The 16,166-nt window shown below is 41.2% G+C and overlaps 2 protein-coding genes and 1 long non-coding RNA gene across 6 annotated transcripts in view; 2 read left to right on the top strand and 1 right to left on the bottom strand.

The window, feature by feature from the left end:
• The window catches only part of hecw2b (HECT, C2 and WW domain containing E3 ubiquitin protein ligase 2b), a 38,962-nt gene extending 31,931 nt beyond the window's left edge, over positions 1 to 7,031 (top strand). For all 3 annotated transcript variants that reach the window (XM_083522017.1, XM_083522018.1, XM_083522019.1), the window contains exons 18-30: positions 335 to 431; positions 839 to 922; positions 999 to 1,108; positions 1,743 to 1,863; positions 1,943 to 2,056; positions 2,203 to 2,355; positions 2,578 to 2,676; positions 3,866 to 3,995; positions 4,160 to 4,306; positions 4,652 to 4,766; positions 4,847 to 4,932; positions 5,084 to 5,196; positions 5,844 to 7,031. In XM_083522017.1, coding sequence (XP_083378143.1) covers positions 335 to 431; positions 839 to 922; positions 999 to 1,108; positions 1,743 to 1,863; positions 1,943 to 2,056; positions 2,203 to 2,355; positions 2,578 to 2,676; positions 3,866 to 3,995; positions 4,160 to 4,306; positions 4,652 to 4,766; positions 4,847 to 4,932; positions 5,084 to 5,196; positions 5,844 to 5,955 — 1,481 coding nt within the window. In that variant the 3' untranslated portion in view covers positions 5,956 to 7,031. The remainder of the gene's footprint in view (positions 1 to 334; positions 432 to 838; positions 923 to 998; positions 1,109 to 1,742; positions 1,864 to 1,942; positions 2,057 to 2,202; positions 2,356 to 2,577; positions 2,677 to 3,865; positions 3,996 to 4,159; positions 4,307 to 4,651; positions 4,767 to 4,846; positions 4,933 to 5,083; positions 5,197 to 5,843) is intronic.
• The window catches only part of LOC310715545 (GDP-L-fucose synthase-like), a 74,745-nt gene continuing 65,213 nt past the window's right edge, over positions 6,635 to 16,166 (bottom strand). For both annotated transcript variants that reach the window (XM_083522044.1, XM_083522043.1), the window contains 3 exons: positions 14,564 to 14,643; positions 13,859 to 13,958; positions 6,635 to 8,390 (listed from right to left, as the gene is read on the bottom strand). In XM_083522044.1, the coding sequence (XP_083378170.1) occupies positions 8,335 to 8,390; positions 13,859 to 13,958; positions 14,564 to 14,643 (236 nt within the window). In that variant the 3' untranslated portion in view covers positions 6,635 to 8,334. The remainder of the gene's footprint in view (positions 8,391 to 13,858; positions 13,959 to 14,563; positions 14,644 to 16,166) is intronic.
• LOC310715563 overlaps positions 10,906 to 16,166 on the top strand; it is a 41,142-nt gene continuing 35,881 nt past the window's right edge. Inside the window, exon 1 of the long non-coding RNA XR_014530360.1 lies at positions 10,906 to 11,028. This is a non-coding gene — a long non-coding RNA (uncharacterized lncRNA). The remainder of the gene's footprint in view (positions 11,029 to 16,166) is intronic.

Below are 16,166 nucleotides of genomic sequence, written 5' to 3' on the forward strand. Positions count from 1 at the left end.
AATACAAAACCCTAACCCTAATCCTAAACCCTAACCCCAGTACTAAACCCTAACCCTAATATTAAATCCTAATCCTAAACCCTAACCTCAATACTAAACCCTAACACTAATACTAAACCCTAACCCTTAACCCTAGCCTCTCTTTGTGTAACCCACCTTCCTGATAATAGTATTGCCCCTGCCTAGAAGTTCCTCCTGTCCCGTGTAGGCAATTAAGTGCATTGTCAGACAGAATACTTGTACCTGTAGCAGTACAGCTATAATTCAGGCATAATTGATATTAAAAGGCTGTGTTGTTTTTGGGGATATAAACGTGTTCGTTTCACATTCACAGCCTACAACGATAAGATTGTGGCCTTTTTAAGACAGCCAAACATCTTTGAGATCCTGCAGGAGAGACAGCCTGAGTTCAACAGGAACCAGTCACTCAGGTACTTAATCCATCATGCAGTATATATACATCTCCAGATCATTTACACACAAACATAAATGTCGTTCTTTAGTTTGCATGCGGTCAGGTTAGTGTAGCTAGCTAAAAAGTACTAGCAAGAAAAAGAACGTTTTATATGATGACAAAATGATAACTGAAAATAAATAATATAAATTGATATCCAAATATAAATTCAGATTATCTTATTCTAGCTACCAGGATTGTACAAGCAGTACGAAATATAAACATACAGAATAACCACAGCAAAATCTCTTTTCATTCTATTTAGTGGTGTGATTTCTTTATTAGGGGTACACCCATGTTTTATATATATATATATATATATATATATATATATATATATATATATATATATATATATATATATACATAATTTGTTCTTTGCAGGGAAAAGGTGCAGTTTATCCGAAATGAGGGCACCGCTGGATTGGTACGTCTTTCCAGCGATGCGGATTTGGTCATTATGCTCAGGTACGTTTCCTCATACACACTTCCAAACACTTCCCTGCCGTTCAGCGAATAACCGCTCTCATACTTGATACCGCAGCCTATTTGAAGAGGAGGTCATGTCGTATGTACCCCCTCATGCCTTACTGCATCCCAGCTACTGTCAGTCTCCACGGGGTTCTCCGGTTTCTTCCCCGCAGAACTCGCCTGGTGAGTGTTTATTGTCACAGTGAGCACATTTTATTGAATTTTTTCCAAATGTGCACTAAAAGCAAAAGAAATGCTACATTGTTTATAAAAATGGTGAAATCAAAAATGTAAATATCTCATATGCACTTTATTAGGAACAGAAACTTGTTCATTCATGCAGGTATCAGATCTGTGTGTTCTGATCCCTCAGGACTGTAGAAATGGGTATTTTGGAGTTTCTGTAGACTTTTCTTAACGTCAGCTCAAACCAGTCTTGCCATCTTCTTCTGACTTCTCGCTCACCATCATATCTTTTATGTCTTCACAATCCAAAAGCATTTTCTATGTGGAAATAGAGCAGCGTCACTGTTCACTCAGCATGCACATGCTAGTAACTTTATTGTCTGCTCTAAAGCTCAAGTTGGTGAGTAGTAAATGTGCAGTAAATGCCATTTAGAAAGCAGTAACAGTAAAACCCAAAGCCCATATAAGTAAAAAAAAAAAAAAAATAAAAAAACCCACAAAAAAAGCCTGATTTGATCGCACAGACGTGTTAGCTTCCCCTAGTCATGTCACACTTTTTTATGCTAATCTTTCTTTCTGACCTTCTCGAATATTATCATTGCATGATTAATTGCAAATATCTTACTCCCAGGCATACAACGAGCTAACGCCCGTGCTCCTGCGCCGTACAAGCGAGACTTTGAGGCCAAACTCCGCAATTTTTACCGCAAGCTCGAGACCAAGGGCTACGGCCAGGGCCCGGGGAAAGTCAAGTAAGCACCTCCAGCTAACATTAAGATCGACGGGAAGAGGTTCTCACATGAGTGCAACTGATTTTCCATTTCGTCTCAGATTGATAATGCGCAGAGACCACTTGCTGGAAGATGCATTTAACCAGATCATGTGCTACTCCAGGAAGGACTTGCAGCGTAGTAAACTCTATGTCAGCTTCGTCGGAGAGGAGGGGTCAGTAAACAATCCTTAGCATGCTGATGTATTATAAGTATCTGATTTTGTTGGTAAAGGTACATGAGAAGTTCCACAATTGGCCTGGTTAACCTCTGAGCATTGGATTTCTTCGTCTTCAAAATTGTCATTTGTTGTGTTCAAAGGCTGGACTACAGTGGCCCTTCGAGAGAGTTCTTTTTCCTGGTGTCACGTGAGCTTTTTAATCCCTACTATGGCCTGTTTGAGTACTCGGCCAACGACACCTACACGGTCCAGATCAGCCCCATGTCTGCCTTCGTTGACAATCATCACGAATGGTCTGAGTAACTTGTAGCTGCTTTATAAAGATTTACTTCAGGGGTATTAGCATGTAGATATCATGTGCATTACTAGATTGTTATTGTCACACTGTTTTTTGGTTTATTCCGTGGTATTTTCATAGTGGTGTTTATTGCTGTAGTGTTTACTGCAAGTTTTCATCATCGTGCATTAACTGATATATACCTCGCTACGCTCTCTCTCTCTCTCTCTCTCTCAAGGTTTCGCTTCAGTGGACGTATCCTCGGCTTGGCTCTTATCCATCAGTACCTACTTGACGCCTTTTTCACACGACCTTTCTACAAGGGTCTGCTGCGCATGTGAGTGGACAAGAGCACTGCACAAATCAATCAAATCGAATGAGGCTAAGAATAGGGGGACTACCTACCTACCTACCTACCTACCTACCTACCTACCTACCTACCTACCTACCTACCTACCTACCTATCTACCTATCTATCTATCTATCTATCTATCTATCTATCTATCTATCTACCAACCACTAGAGTCTCCGTGGACTATGATGTTTGCGGATTATATTGTGATTTGTGGTGAGAGTATGGAGCAGGTTGAGGAGAGGTGGAGATATGCGCTGGAGAGAAGGGAAATGAAAGTCAGTAGGAGTAAGACCGAGTACATGTGTGTGAATGAGAGGGAGGGCAGTGGAGGGGTGCGGTTGCAGGGAGAAGAGGTGGAGAAGGTGGAGGAGTCCAGGTACCTGGTGTGAACAGTGCAAAGTAAGATTAAAATTAAAAGAATAGATATTTTTTCCCCACTGTGGGACAAATAAAGATATATCTTATCTTAATGGTCGTGGTGAAGAATAGAATTGTTAAATAATTCTTTTCTCAGTTAATTATTATTCTATTGGGCACCAATCTCTCGCTAATACCAGTGGCTAATAAACCTGAAAGCTTTTTATATAATGGAATAAGGAAGCAGGGTTAATGTTTAGTCAGCAAACAGCTGCTATGTTCCCCTACTCTCGGCAAAAAAAGCTGGATATCATCACCAGTGTGTAACAAAGTTCAGCAGAGTAGTTGAGCTTACAATGCAGTTTTTAAAAACCTTATCTTAGGTTGTTAAACGTAGCTGCATTTGCAGTCATAAATGTATCATGGCAATCGCAGCCCCAAATCATCATAGCAGACAATGTCTATGCTAATTACTGTCCAAATCCGTCTTCATGGTGGATCTACAAATACATATACATATATTAAGTCTAAATGGGATTTTAAGTCATTAAATAACTGCATGTTGTGCTTTTTATTTATTTAGAGTCGTTAACGAACACAATGGCGCTTGAGGGAAATGTTTCAGGCACTGGTTGCATGGACGTGTCAAAGTGGGCAGAGCTTTAAGCCTTCCTCACAGCTTTAGATAAAGGGCTCATGATTGATGCGACCAATACCATCATAACCACAAGACATAAACTCTAAACTTTTCTGTACACTTTATTCTGATATTCTGTCCCGATCCCACCTCCACACCCCATTTGTTTGTCACTAGTCCGTGCGATCTGAGCGATTTAGAGTACCTGGACGAGGAATTCCATCAGAGCTTGCAGTGGATGAAGGACAATGACATCGAGGACATGCTAGACCTCACTTTCACCGTTAACGAGGAAGTGTTCGGACAGGTTCGTTGGCGCGTTTGAGAAAACGAGAAGCATTTTGCTAGAGTAAAAAAGTTCAAAAGGTGATATGTGTATTTCACCTCATTGCCTGTGTGTGTGTGTGTGTGTGTGTGTGTGTGTGTGTGTGTGTGTGTGTGTGTGTGTGTGTGTGTGTGTTGTGTTTCCAGATCACCGAGCGAGAGCTAAAGCCTGGCGGCGCAAACATCCCTGTTTCGGAGAAGAACAAGAAGGAGTACATCGAGCGCATGGTGAAGTGGAGGATAGAGAGAGGAGTAGTCCAGCAGACCGAGAGCTTGGTGCGAGGCTTCTACGAGGTACAAGAACAGCTCTGACCGTAGTACCGTTTTTATGTTTAGAGATGAATAACAGAATCGATATGCAAACGCATTCAAATCGTTTCCAGTAGGTGACGTTCAGTTAACCTTCAAATCTCCAGAGTCTTTAAAAGATTTTAGGACTGAAGTTTTCTGCTCAGTAATAAACCACTTTGTGTTAAGCAATATAATATAATATAATATAATATAATATAATATAATATAATATAATATAATATAATATAATATAATATAATATAATATAATATAATATAATATAATATAATATAATATAATATAATATAATATAATATAGTGTAAACTGAAATGTGTGTGTGTGTGCAGGTGGTTGATGCTCGGCTCGTGTCCGTGTTCGACGCCCGGGAGCTGGAGCTGGTGATCGCTGGTACAGCAGAGATCGATCTGAGCGACTGGAGGAACAACACTGAATATCGTGGAGGTAACTCGCCAAGGACAAATCTTTGGTGTATAACCGACACACACACACAGACACGTATGCTGATTGATGGTTCTGTCCAGGTTACCATGACAACCACATTGTAGTCCGCTGGTTCTGGGCAGCGGTGGAGAGATTTAATAATGAACAGAGGCTGAGGTTGCTTCAGGTGAGACCCACCCCACCCAACACTCACACACACACACACACACACACACACACACACACACACACACACACACACACACACACACACACACACATTTAAAGTCAACCTGTTTTATCTGCACCACTTCATATTGTGCTTCTCTACATGTTAGTTTGTAACAGGGACCTCCAGTATTCCCTATGAAGGTTTCGCCTCACTCAGGGGTAGCAACGGCCCCCGCCGCTTTTGCGTGGAAAAGTGGGGCAAGATCACATCATTACCCAGGTACTGCAGCAGCGTTTTTCTTCAGCACTGTGGCTACGTAACGCATCCAAAAAAATAGGGAAGAGCACAATGAATATTATTAATAAATTCTTAATTAATGTGTAAAGTGATTGCGGAAAAATAGGATGTTATTGTTGACTCGGTCAAAAGAATGTTTAGCCTCAAGCGCTTGTGATGAAATCAAATAATGAATACTTAGATCTTGGTGGTGAAAGTATGTCCCAACGACACCTTCGACACACAATACTCCATTTACTAATGACACATATGTACGTTTAATCCATTAACACATCGTGACGCAGGGAAATTTTGGAAGTAGGAGTTGGCGTTTTTTTTCAGAATGGTGAACTCAACGACACTAAGACGTCATTCCAAACTATTGTTGACGCCTTGGGAAAAAACTCCTAGTTCCAAAATGTCACGTTTCCCTGCTCCACTCTGTAAGTACCAAATAAGGTTGTGGAACATCCATCCATTTTTTTCCCCCCAAAATGTTACACGAACGTAAAAAAATTTTTATCCTGTTTATGTCCCACATTATGTTTGTCCCACATCAACAAGTATGACATGTATGACAGTTTTTTTTTTATATGCTAATTTTCCGTTAAACTGCTATTCAGCAATTGTGTCTTTCATCGTTTTAACAGGGCTCACACGTGTTTCAATCGCCTCGACTTGCCACCGTACCCCTCATTCTCCATGCTGTATGAGAAGATGCTGACCGCAGTCGAGGAGACCAGCACCTTTGGTTTGGAGTGAACTTTGAACACCGGGTCAGCATGATTGTAGTGTAAAGTGTAGATAATCCTCCTTGCTGGTTGGGAGAAAGAGCAGGGCCAGACACCTGAGATTAAAGGAACAAGATCAAGGGAAAGATGGAGGTGTGGTGTTGAGCTGTAGCTCATTCAGAAGGTCGGTTCCAATCTTAAAACTGCCATGCTCGGGTTGTTGGACCCTTTTGTTTGTCACATATAGAATGTTGGTAAACCTCTGGCGCTCTTCTGGACGTCTGGACCAAAGAGGCTCGGAAATCCATCATAGGCGACTTTTTCATGGAGAATGTAACGAGATGGAAGCGAGTCTTTCTGCTTTTTATAATCAACCACAACGATGACACTTATCCATATATCAGCGCTTTCCTACATCATCCCATATTCACACACACTGAAAATAAATGTCTGAAATGTATCCACTTTAACATATTTCTACATTGTGTATTAAGTTTATACTTGTACTGTATGACGCCTCTTTTACACGTCTCAAGCAGGCAGACGTCTATGATGCAGACCGCGGTAGATAATCCCATCCAGAAAGGCTAATCTATACTGAAGCTCTGAGACATGAACACTTCCTCAAGAAGATTTTCTCAAGTTTTCCACTGCAGAGGACATTAAATTCCTACTGGAAATTCGAAGGCGGGGAAATCGAATTATTTAAAAAAATTTTCGTTCCATAACCCGCTTTAGATGGGACCTACAGGTGTGTTCGACTGAGGAAAAAAGTGTCACGCTGTAGCCGATCGCGCTTGCATTCCCTCGGATTCTTTTCAACACTGCCATAATCTGTGCACACCGTACATTCATGATTTCATCTTCAAAAATATACTGGAAATCATAATCATTATCATCATCATCACAGAATCAATCCAGGTGTTTTCTTATTCTATTATTTATGCTAATTCAATTGCACTGAATGTACCAAAGGTTCAGAGATTTGGCGTGGGCCGTCCTGAAATTCCTTTCTTCTCTTTCCTTACTTCACTTCTCGACTTTTTCATAATGCTTCTGTCTGTTTTTTTGAACTCATCTGAAAGTAAAAAGGAAATGTTGACTACATTATGACTTTACTTGCATTTTATTTTCCCATCTGAAAACCTGATTTAGACTGAATAAATGGGTGTGTATTAATTACCTCGCTGGTTTCATTTAAATAAAAACAGCTCGACTTTGCTGTAGGACTGATAATGATGGCGTCGGAACCACACAGCTGCAGGATCCAGGGTTAGACGTGTGAAGCGCCTTGAGCTTTTCATGTTTTGTATAAGGGAAGTGTAACACGCTTGGAGGTGAACACTATCCACCCTTTATCATATACAGTGTGTCATAGAGGACTTTGATTGCTGATTGCCAGTATCGATGCGAATGGGTGGGAGAGGAATCCTTCCTCCAACAACCATCTTTGCTTGCTTGGCCCCAAGTTATTGAGTCGTCTAATCAGTGGTGTTGAATCTTTACCACGAAGGGTCAGTGTGGGTGCAGGTTTTTATTCCAACCAATCAAGGGAACACCTGGTAATCATTGAAAATTAAAATCATTAGATTTAAAAAGGTAGAATTTGGAGTTGGTCTTGCTTGGTTGGAATGAAAACCTGCACCCACACTGCCCTTTGTGCAGAGGATTGGACACCCCTAGTATAGAATTTTTACTTTTTAAACATAGTCAATTGAAGAACTGTGGATCGTAAGTCACAATCCAGTCCCACTCAGCTACTATATGGGGCAAGGTTTGTACACACCTGACCATCACACTTCCATGTGCTTGTTGAACAACATCTAGATTTTGGAACACAGGTTATAGATATTCATGTTTAATCCACTACAGGAACCTTTACGAGTCCAAACAATGTTATTGGGTATAGAGTTCTGGGGTCTCAGCCTTCCTATTCATCCCTCAGCTGTTTATTGGCGGTTAAAAAGGTCAGGGTTCTGTGCAGGACACTCAATTCCTGTCTTCAAGGAGCTTGTCATGTGTTTTTTCTCCATGAGTGGGAGGGGTTTAGATGCAGGACACTCAATTCCTGTCTTCAAGGAGCTTGTCATGTGTTTTTTCTCCATGAGTGGGAGGGGTTTAGACCTGATCTGGCCCATTCTACAATTATATCAATGTCTTTTAACCAATCAAATCAATTATTCTCCTGTACATAGTAAGTAAAAAGGCAAATTGTAAATTAAAAGTGAATTTTATTTAAAAATGATTGCAGGTAGATTCAATAAGGCACAGGTTTGTAAACAAATATCCTGAGATCATATGGAAATTAATTGGTTTGATTTTGATTGTGGAATAAAACTGACAGAAGAGTGTTCACACCACCACGTACTGAAGGAGCGTAGAAAACCCGTGAGCCGTTCGAGCAGGCCGGTCATTTGCGAGCGATGTCGTAATTAGCGGCTAACCAATCGCAGGTCTCCTTCACAGCTGAGAAAAAGCAGCACAGGTAAGTTCAGTATCTGCGTTTGGTGTAATGTGGTGGTGTGTGCTTCAGTGTATGTGTGTGTCTTTGTTTGTGTGTTCTGGTCTGTAAATGTGCTAGGGTGTCTTATGGTGTGGTGTTGGTGTGTGTTTATGTTTATGTCTGTGGACACCTGATTAGCACAATTGCTCTTGCCCTTTTGATTACATTTTGTAAGGTACACACTCCTGTACTCAGTTTTCTGTTATGTAGCTTTATGTTGTTTAATGTAGCACCAGGGTCAACCCAGCCATTAGGGGGGCACAAGCCAGTGTACTCTTAGTGCCGGTCCCAAGCCCGGGTAAATGGGGAGGGTTGCGTTAGGAAGGGCATCCAGCGTAAAACATGTGCCAAATCAAATATGCGGATCACAAATGAGAATTTCATACCGGATCGGTCGAGGCCCGGGTTAACAACGACCGCCACAGGTATCGTTAGCCGACAGGGTACCGGTGGAAATTGGGCTACTGTTGGCCGAAGGAGGAGAAGGAGAGGAGGAAGGCGTCTACAGAGACGGCAGGAAAAGGAGCAGTGTAGGAGAGTAGAGGTTCGGGTTGGTACTTTAAATGTTGGTACTATGACGGGTAAAGGGAGAGAGATAGCTGATATGATGGAGAGGAGAAAGGTAGATGTGTTGTGTGTTCAGGAGACCAAGTGGAAAGGGAGTAAGGCCAGGAACATTGGAGGTGGGTTTAAACTGTTTTATCATGGTGTGGATGGGAAGAGAAATGGTGTAGGGGTGATTCTGAAGGAAGCGTACAGTAAGAGTGTAGTGGAGGTGAAGAGAGTTTCTGATAGGGTGATGATCGTGAAGGTGGAAGTTGAAGGGATGATGATAAATGTCATCAGTGCCTATGCTCCACAAGTTGGCTGTGAGATGGAGGAGAAGGAAAGATTCTGGAGTGAATTAGATGAAGTGGTAGATGGTGTACCCAGGAAAGAACGATTGGTGATTGGGGCAGACTTTAATGGGCATGTAGGTGAAGGGAACAGAGGTGATGAGGAGGTGATGGGTAGGTATGGTTTTAAGGAGAGGAATGTGGAAGGGCAGATGGTGGTAGATTTTGCTAAAAGGATGGAAATGGCAGTGGTGAACACGTATTTTAAGAAGAAGGAGGATCATAGGGTGACGTATAAGAGTGGAGGAAGGTGCACACAGGTGGATTATCTTCTGTGTAGGAGATGCAACCTGAAGGAGATTGGAGACTGTAAGGTGTTGGCGGGGGACAGTGTAGCTAGACAGCATCGGATGGTGGTCTGTAGGATGGTTTTGGAGGCGAAGAAGAAGAGGAGGAAAGTAAGGTTTGAAAGAAGAATAAGATGGTGGAAACTGAAGGAGGAAGAGTGTAGTGTGAGGTTCAGGGAAGAGGTCAGACAGGGGCTTGGTGGTGGTGAAGAGGTGCCGGATGATTGGGCAACTACTGCAGGAGTGATGAGGGAGGCAGCTAGAAAAGTACTTGGTGTGACATCTGGAAATAGAAAGCAAGACAAGGAGACGTGGTGGTGGAATGAGGAAGTGCAGGAGAGCATTAGGGGAAAGAGATTGGCAAAACAGAAGTGGGATCGACAGAGTGATGAGAAAAGTAGGCAGGAGTACAAGGAGATGCGGCAGCAGGTTAAAAGGAATGTGGCGAAAGCCAAGGAAAAGGCATATGAGGAACTGTATAAGAGGTTGGACACTAAGGAAGGAGAAAAGGATTTATACCGATTGGCCAAGCAGAGGGACCAAACTGGGAAGGATGTACTGCAAGTTAGAGCAATAAAGGATGGAGAGGGAAATGTGTTGACTAGTGAGGAGAGTGTGTTGAGAAGATGGAGGGAGTATTTTGAGCAGCTGATGAATGAGGAAAATCAGAGAGAGAGAAGGTTGGAGGATGTGGAGTTGGTGAAGCAGGATGTAGATAGGATTAGTAAGGAGGAAGTGAGAGCAGCGATTAAGACGATGAAGAATGGAAAGTCGGTTGGACCAGATGACATACCGGTAGAAGCGTGGAGATGTTTAGGAGAGATGGCAGTGGAGTTTTTAACCAGATTGTTTAACAGGATTCTGGAAGGGGAGAGGATGCCTGAGGAATGGAGAAGGAGTGTGCTGGTACCGATCTTTAAGCATAAGGGAGATGTGCAAACCTGCAGTAACTACAGGGGAATTAAGTTGATCAGTCACACCATGAAGTTATGGGAAAGAGTAGTGGAAGCCAGGCTGAGAGAAGAGGTGACCATCTGTGAGCAACAGTATGGTTTCATGCCGAGGAAGAGCACCACAGATGCCTTATTTGCTTTGAGGATGTTGATGGAGAAGTATAGAGAAGGACAGAAGGAGCTGCATTGTGTATTTGTGGATTTAGAGAAAGCGTACGACAGGGTGCCGAGAGAGGAGTTGTGGTATTGTATGAGGAAGTCAGGTGTGTCAGAGAAGTATTTGAGGGTGGTGCAGGACATGTATGAGGACAGTGTGACGGCAGAAAAGTGTGCAGTAGGTACGACAGACTGGTTCAGGGTGAAGGTTGGACTACATCAAGGATCGGCCCTGAGCCCTTTCCTGTTTGCAGTGGTGATGGACAGGTTGACGGACGAGGTCAGACAGGAGTCTCCCTGGACTATGATGTTTGCAGATGATATTGTGATTTGTGGTGAGAGTAGAGAGCAGGTTGAGAAGAGCCTGGAGAGGTGAAGATATGCGCTGGAGAGGAGGGGAATGAAAGTCAGTAGGAGTAAGACAGAGTACATGTGTGTGAATGAGAGGGAGGGCAGTGGAGTGATGCGGTTGCAGGGTGAAGAGGTGGAGAAGGTGGAGGAGTTCAGGTACCTGGGGTCAACAGTGCAAAGTAATGGAGAGTGTGTTAGGGAAGTAAAGAAAAGAGTGCAGGCAGGGTGGAGTGGGTGGAGGAGAGTGACAGGAGTGATTTGTGATAGAAGAGTATCTGCAAGAATGAAAGGGAAAGTTTATAGGACTGTGGTGAGACCTGCGATGTTGTATGGATTAGAGACAGTGGCATTGAGTAAAAGACAGGAGGTGGAGCTGGAGGTAGCAGAGCTGAAGATGTTGAGGTTTTCGTTGGGAGTGACGAGGATGGACAAGATTAGAAATGAGTTTATTAGAGGGACAGCACATGTAGGATGTTGTGGTGACAAGGTGAGAGAGGCGAGATTGAGATGGTTTGGACATGTGCAGAGAAGGGACATGAATTATATTGGTAGAAAAATGCTGAAGATGGAGCCACCAGGTAGGAGGAAAAGAGGAAGGCCAAGGAGGAGGTTCATGGATGTGGTGAGGGAAGACATGCAGGTAGTTGGTGTAAAAGAGGCAGATATAGAGGACAGGGTGGTATGGAGACGGATGATCCGCTGTGGCGACCCCTAATGGGAGCAGCCGAAAGAAGAAGAAGAAGAATGTAGCACCAGGGTCCAGGAGGAACATTCTTATTTCGCTGTGAACTGTGTCACCTATATATGGTTGAAATTACAATAAAAGCTACTTGACTTGATTAGAGTAAAAGAGCTCCAGAGTCTTTCACTGAGGCCCAATATAAACCTTTTTTGTTACCTGGAACTCTGAACCTTGGATCTCCACACAATATCAGTGACTAACTTATGGTTGAATGAGCACACAAATTCTTACAGCCCCGCCCCACGCAACACAAGGATTTTGAAAAAGTGTGGAGCAACAGCAAATGAATCATACATCTAAAGTGTAGGCATAAGGTGTCCACAGCATTTGCAAATATTACCTTATTGTGTATATTATTTGTGTGTGTGTGTGTGTGTGTGTGTGTGTATATATATATATATATATATATATATATATATATATATATATATATATATATATATATATATATATATATATATATAATGTCACCATTTTTCCCAGTAAATATATTTCCAAAAGTTGCTACTGACATTAAACTTTTACCAGATGTTGGTCAAACCCCATACAATTCACACATACAAGAAATCAAACCATAAATGATATGTGTAATAATGTGAAATGACACGGCGGAAAAAGGTATTGAACACACAAAGAAAGGGAGGTGAAAAAAGCCATGGAAGCCACAACACCAGCTAAAATCAATCAGTAATTAGAAAGCAATCCTGCCTGTGTCAGTCAAAATGAATATCTTCTGCTTCAGTCCCAACTAATGACCTGTATGAAGGTGTTCTATTACCGAGGTGTCACACGAGAAACATCTCATGATGGGTAAAAAGAAAGAGCGCTCTCAAGACCTTTGCAACTTTATTGTTGCAAAACATACCGATTGCATTGTTTTACAGAAGTATTTCTAAACATCCGAATGTTCCAGTGAGCACTGCTGGGGCCATAATCCAGAAGTGGAAGGAACATTTTACCATAAATCGGCCACGACTAGGAGCTCCTCATAAGATTTCAGACAGAGGAGTGAAAATAATATCAGAAGAGTTGTTCAAGAGCCAAGGACCACCTGTGGAGTGCTTCGGAAAGACCTGAAATTAGCAGGTACAATTGTTTCAAAGAAAACAATAAGTAACGCACTGAACCTCCATGTCCTGTGTGCATGTTCACCACGCAAGACTCCACTGCTAAAGAACAAGCTTGTTGAAGCTCGTCTAAAGTTTGCTGCAAAATATAGCCTGTGAAATAGTGGGAGGATAAAGTCTGGTCAGATGAGACCAAAATTAAAGTCCTTAGATGCCACAATACACACCATGTTTGGAGGACAAATGGCACTGCACATCAGCCCAAGAACACCAGACCAACAGTGAAGTTTGAAGGTGGGAACTTCATCGTTTGGGGCTGTTTTTCAGCATGTGGTACTGCCAAACTTCATATAACTAAAGGGAGGATGAATAGAAAAATGTAACGAGACATTCTTGATAAAAACCAGCTGCCATCTACCAGGATGATGAAGATGAAATAAGGGTGAAGATTTCAGCAAGACAATGATCCCAAACACACGGCCGAAGAAACTCTCACCTGGTTTTAAAGTAAGAGAATTTTCCAGCCAATCACCGGCCTTGAATCCCATTAAAAATCTATGGAAGGAATTAAAAATCAAAGTTCATAGAAGAGGCCACAGAACCTTTAAGATTTGATAAGTGTTTGTGTAGAAGAATGGGCCAAAATCACGCCTGAGCAATGCGTGCAACCAGTTTCTCCATACAGGAGGCGTCTGGAAACCGTCATTACCAACAAAGGCTTTTGTACGAAGTATTAAATACATTGTGTTCAATACTTTTCATCCTGTGTCATTTCACATATTACACAACTTTATTTTGGGACATCTATGGTTTGATTTATTCACATGTGTGGATTGTATGGGTTGTTACCAACATCTGGAATTTTATGTTAATTGCACATTAAGAAATATATTTACTGAGGAAAATGTTGATGTGCTTAATACCTATTTTACCAGCTATATGTAGATAGATAGAGAGATAGATAGATAGAGAGATTTACCTGTATGAAATGGAGTGAAGGTGAAATTTGGAAGGTAACGTCTCAGTTTGCCGTTGCTCGCCGTTTTCTTCATCTGACCATCTGATTTGCTTGTGTCATACTGAGCACAATAGGTAAAGGCCAAAATCTGCGGTTTACTTACTCCTGACACACACACAACTCTGCTAGTTAAGCTGATAATTGCTCGACTGGTCCCACTTTCGTTTAGAGTAAGAGGTAGGTATACATCAAGACTCTTCTCTATTCTGGCACTAAGGTGGTGGAATGAACCCCTTAACTGTCTTCAAACGACAGGTAAAGATCTACCTCTTCACAAAACACTCAAACTAGAACTTATTTCTATGTTTGAAAAAAGTCCCCCCACAGACCATCAGGCTGATGGTATCCTGAGTCTGCAACCTAGTGAACCAGTGTTGATTTATTCATTGATAGAGACTCAAATCACTTTTGGACATCGTTTTGGATGTACATTTGAACATATCATGAAATGAGCTAACCTGATGATAATTCACCTTATCTTGTTCCAGAATTCATTTGCTTCTTCTCAGCTATGTATCTCTGGAACACTCGAGTAACACAAGTCATGTGAGAAGTATAAGCAGGAATCTTTCCCTTTGCCTTGGTTGCAGACGTTCAAGCATTTAAATTTGAACACACACACAGTTTAGGTGACACATACAAGATTACACGTGAAATGAAGAATACAATCACAGGTCCTGTGAAGTCGAAAGCTTTCACAATCGCATCAACTACATCTTTAATGGACATCTCATCTTCTTCTCCAACTGCGAACAAAAAAGGACAGTGTTTATGTGTGTGCGTGTGTGTTACATTTAGCATGTAAAATGGCAAAAATATGAATATTTTTAAATTCTGTTACCTTTTAATTTGATTAAATTAAATTTTCTGTTTTATGTTCAAACATTCTGTTTCATTCAATTGGCCAAAGACCACAAATTCAATCAGCAACTACACCATCACATGACTTGTCACACGTCACTAAGCACTCAAAACCTGTTCCTTGTCACTTGATTGCCATGTGTATATAAGTCCCACATTTCACCACACTTTGTCTCATGTTTGGTTTTCCATGCTTCATGCTGGGTTTTTTTTGCTCATGCTCAGAATTAATTTTCATGGTTCAGACTGATTATTCTTTGTATTATTTTAGATTTGAGTCAACTTTGTCACTGCACATCTTATGCTACAAGGCAACAAAATTAGGTTAGCATCTAACCAGAAGTTCATTGGTAGCAATGTAAAATATTTACATATGTACAGCTTGGTACGGCTATGCTATAATATATATATATATACATAAATAATAATAATAATAATAATTATTATTATTATTATATTATTATATAATATTATTAGCTTTATTTCTTGTCGTTACATTTTTATTAAAGGGATCTGCACTGGCATCCGCTTATCTGCCACCATGTGACCTCTAGGAAAGGTGGTAGCTCAGTGGTTAAGTCTCTGGGTTAGTGATCAGAAGGTTGGGGTTTCAACCCCAGTATTACAAAGCTGACACTCTTGGGCTTTTAAGCAAGGCCTTTAAACCTTTGTTCTCCAGGGGGCACTGTATCATGGCTGATCCCAGTTTTCTAAAATCGATATGTGAAGAAAGAAATTTACTAAAATGTACATGTGACAAGTATGAAGCAATTTTACTTTTTACTGAAATGGGTGCAGCACAAATCTTTTTGTCAAGCAAGAGGCTCTTTTTGGGAGGAAACAGGCTTTGGGAATGTTTATAGGGGAGTGGCATGCTGCCATGCTGCTGCTCATGTGTCTGATAAGGGCAACCCAATAGCCACTTTGTTTGTTTCTTTGTTTTGTCTATTCCCTTCTTCCCTTTAATTTTGTATTTGTTTATTTTGTCTCTTTATTTAGAGACACTTAAGAGGTAGAGCACAAACAAAGAAATCACATATCATAATTAATTATACATTTTCTACCAGAACTTTTCACATTGAAATAAAAAATTATAACCGCAAGGTGCAAGCATTTTTTCAAGGGTCAAGCACCCAGACTTGGATTGTGTATCCAACTATTATTGTGAAGTTATGCAAACAGGAGCTTCACTGTGACTTTGCCATCAGATTCAGTGGTTTGTTACATTTAAACCAAATGTTTTTCTTGTATCTTATACAGTTTGTTGGACTCATCTCAATGCAGGGAATCCAGGGGTGTATGGAGTTAAATTTTTCGAAATATAATATTATGGTCATAGCCATACAGATTAGCATCTTCCGCCAAGTATTCCAAACTTTGCATTTTATTTTAAAACTGCAACTTCACC

The sequence above is a fragment of the Silurus aristotelis genome (genome assembly GCF_946808225.1).
Source record: "Silurus aristotelis genome assembly, chromosome: 20".
In the NCBI taxonomy this organism is placed as follows: Eukaryota; Metazoa; Chordata; class Actinopteri; order Siluriformes; family Siluridae; genus Silurus; species Silurus aristotelis.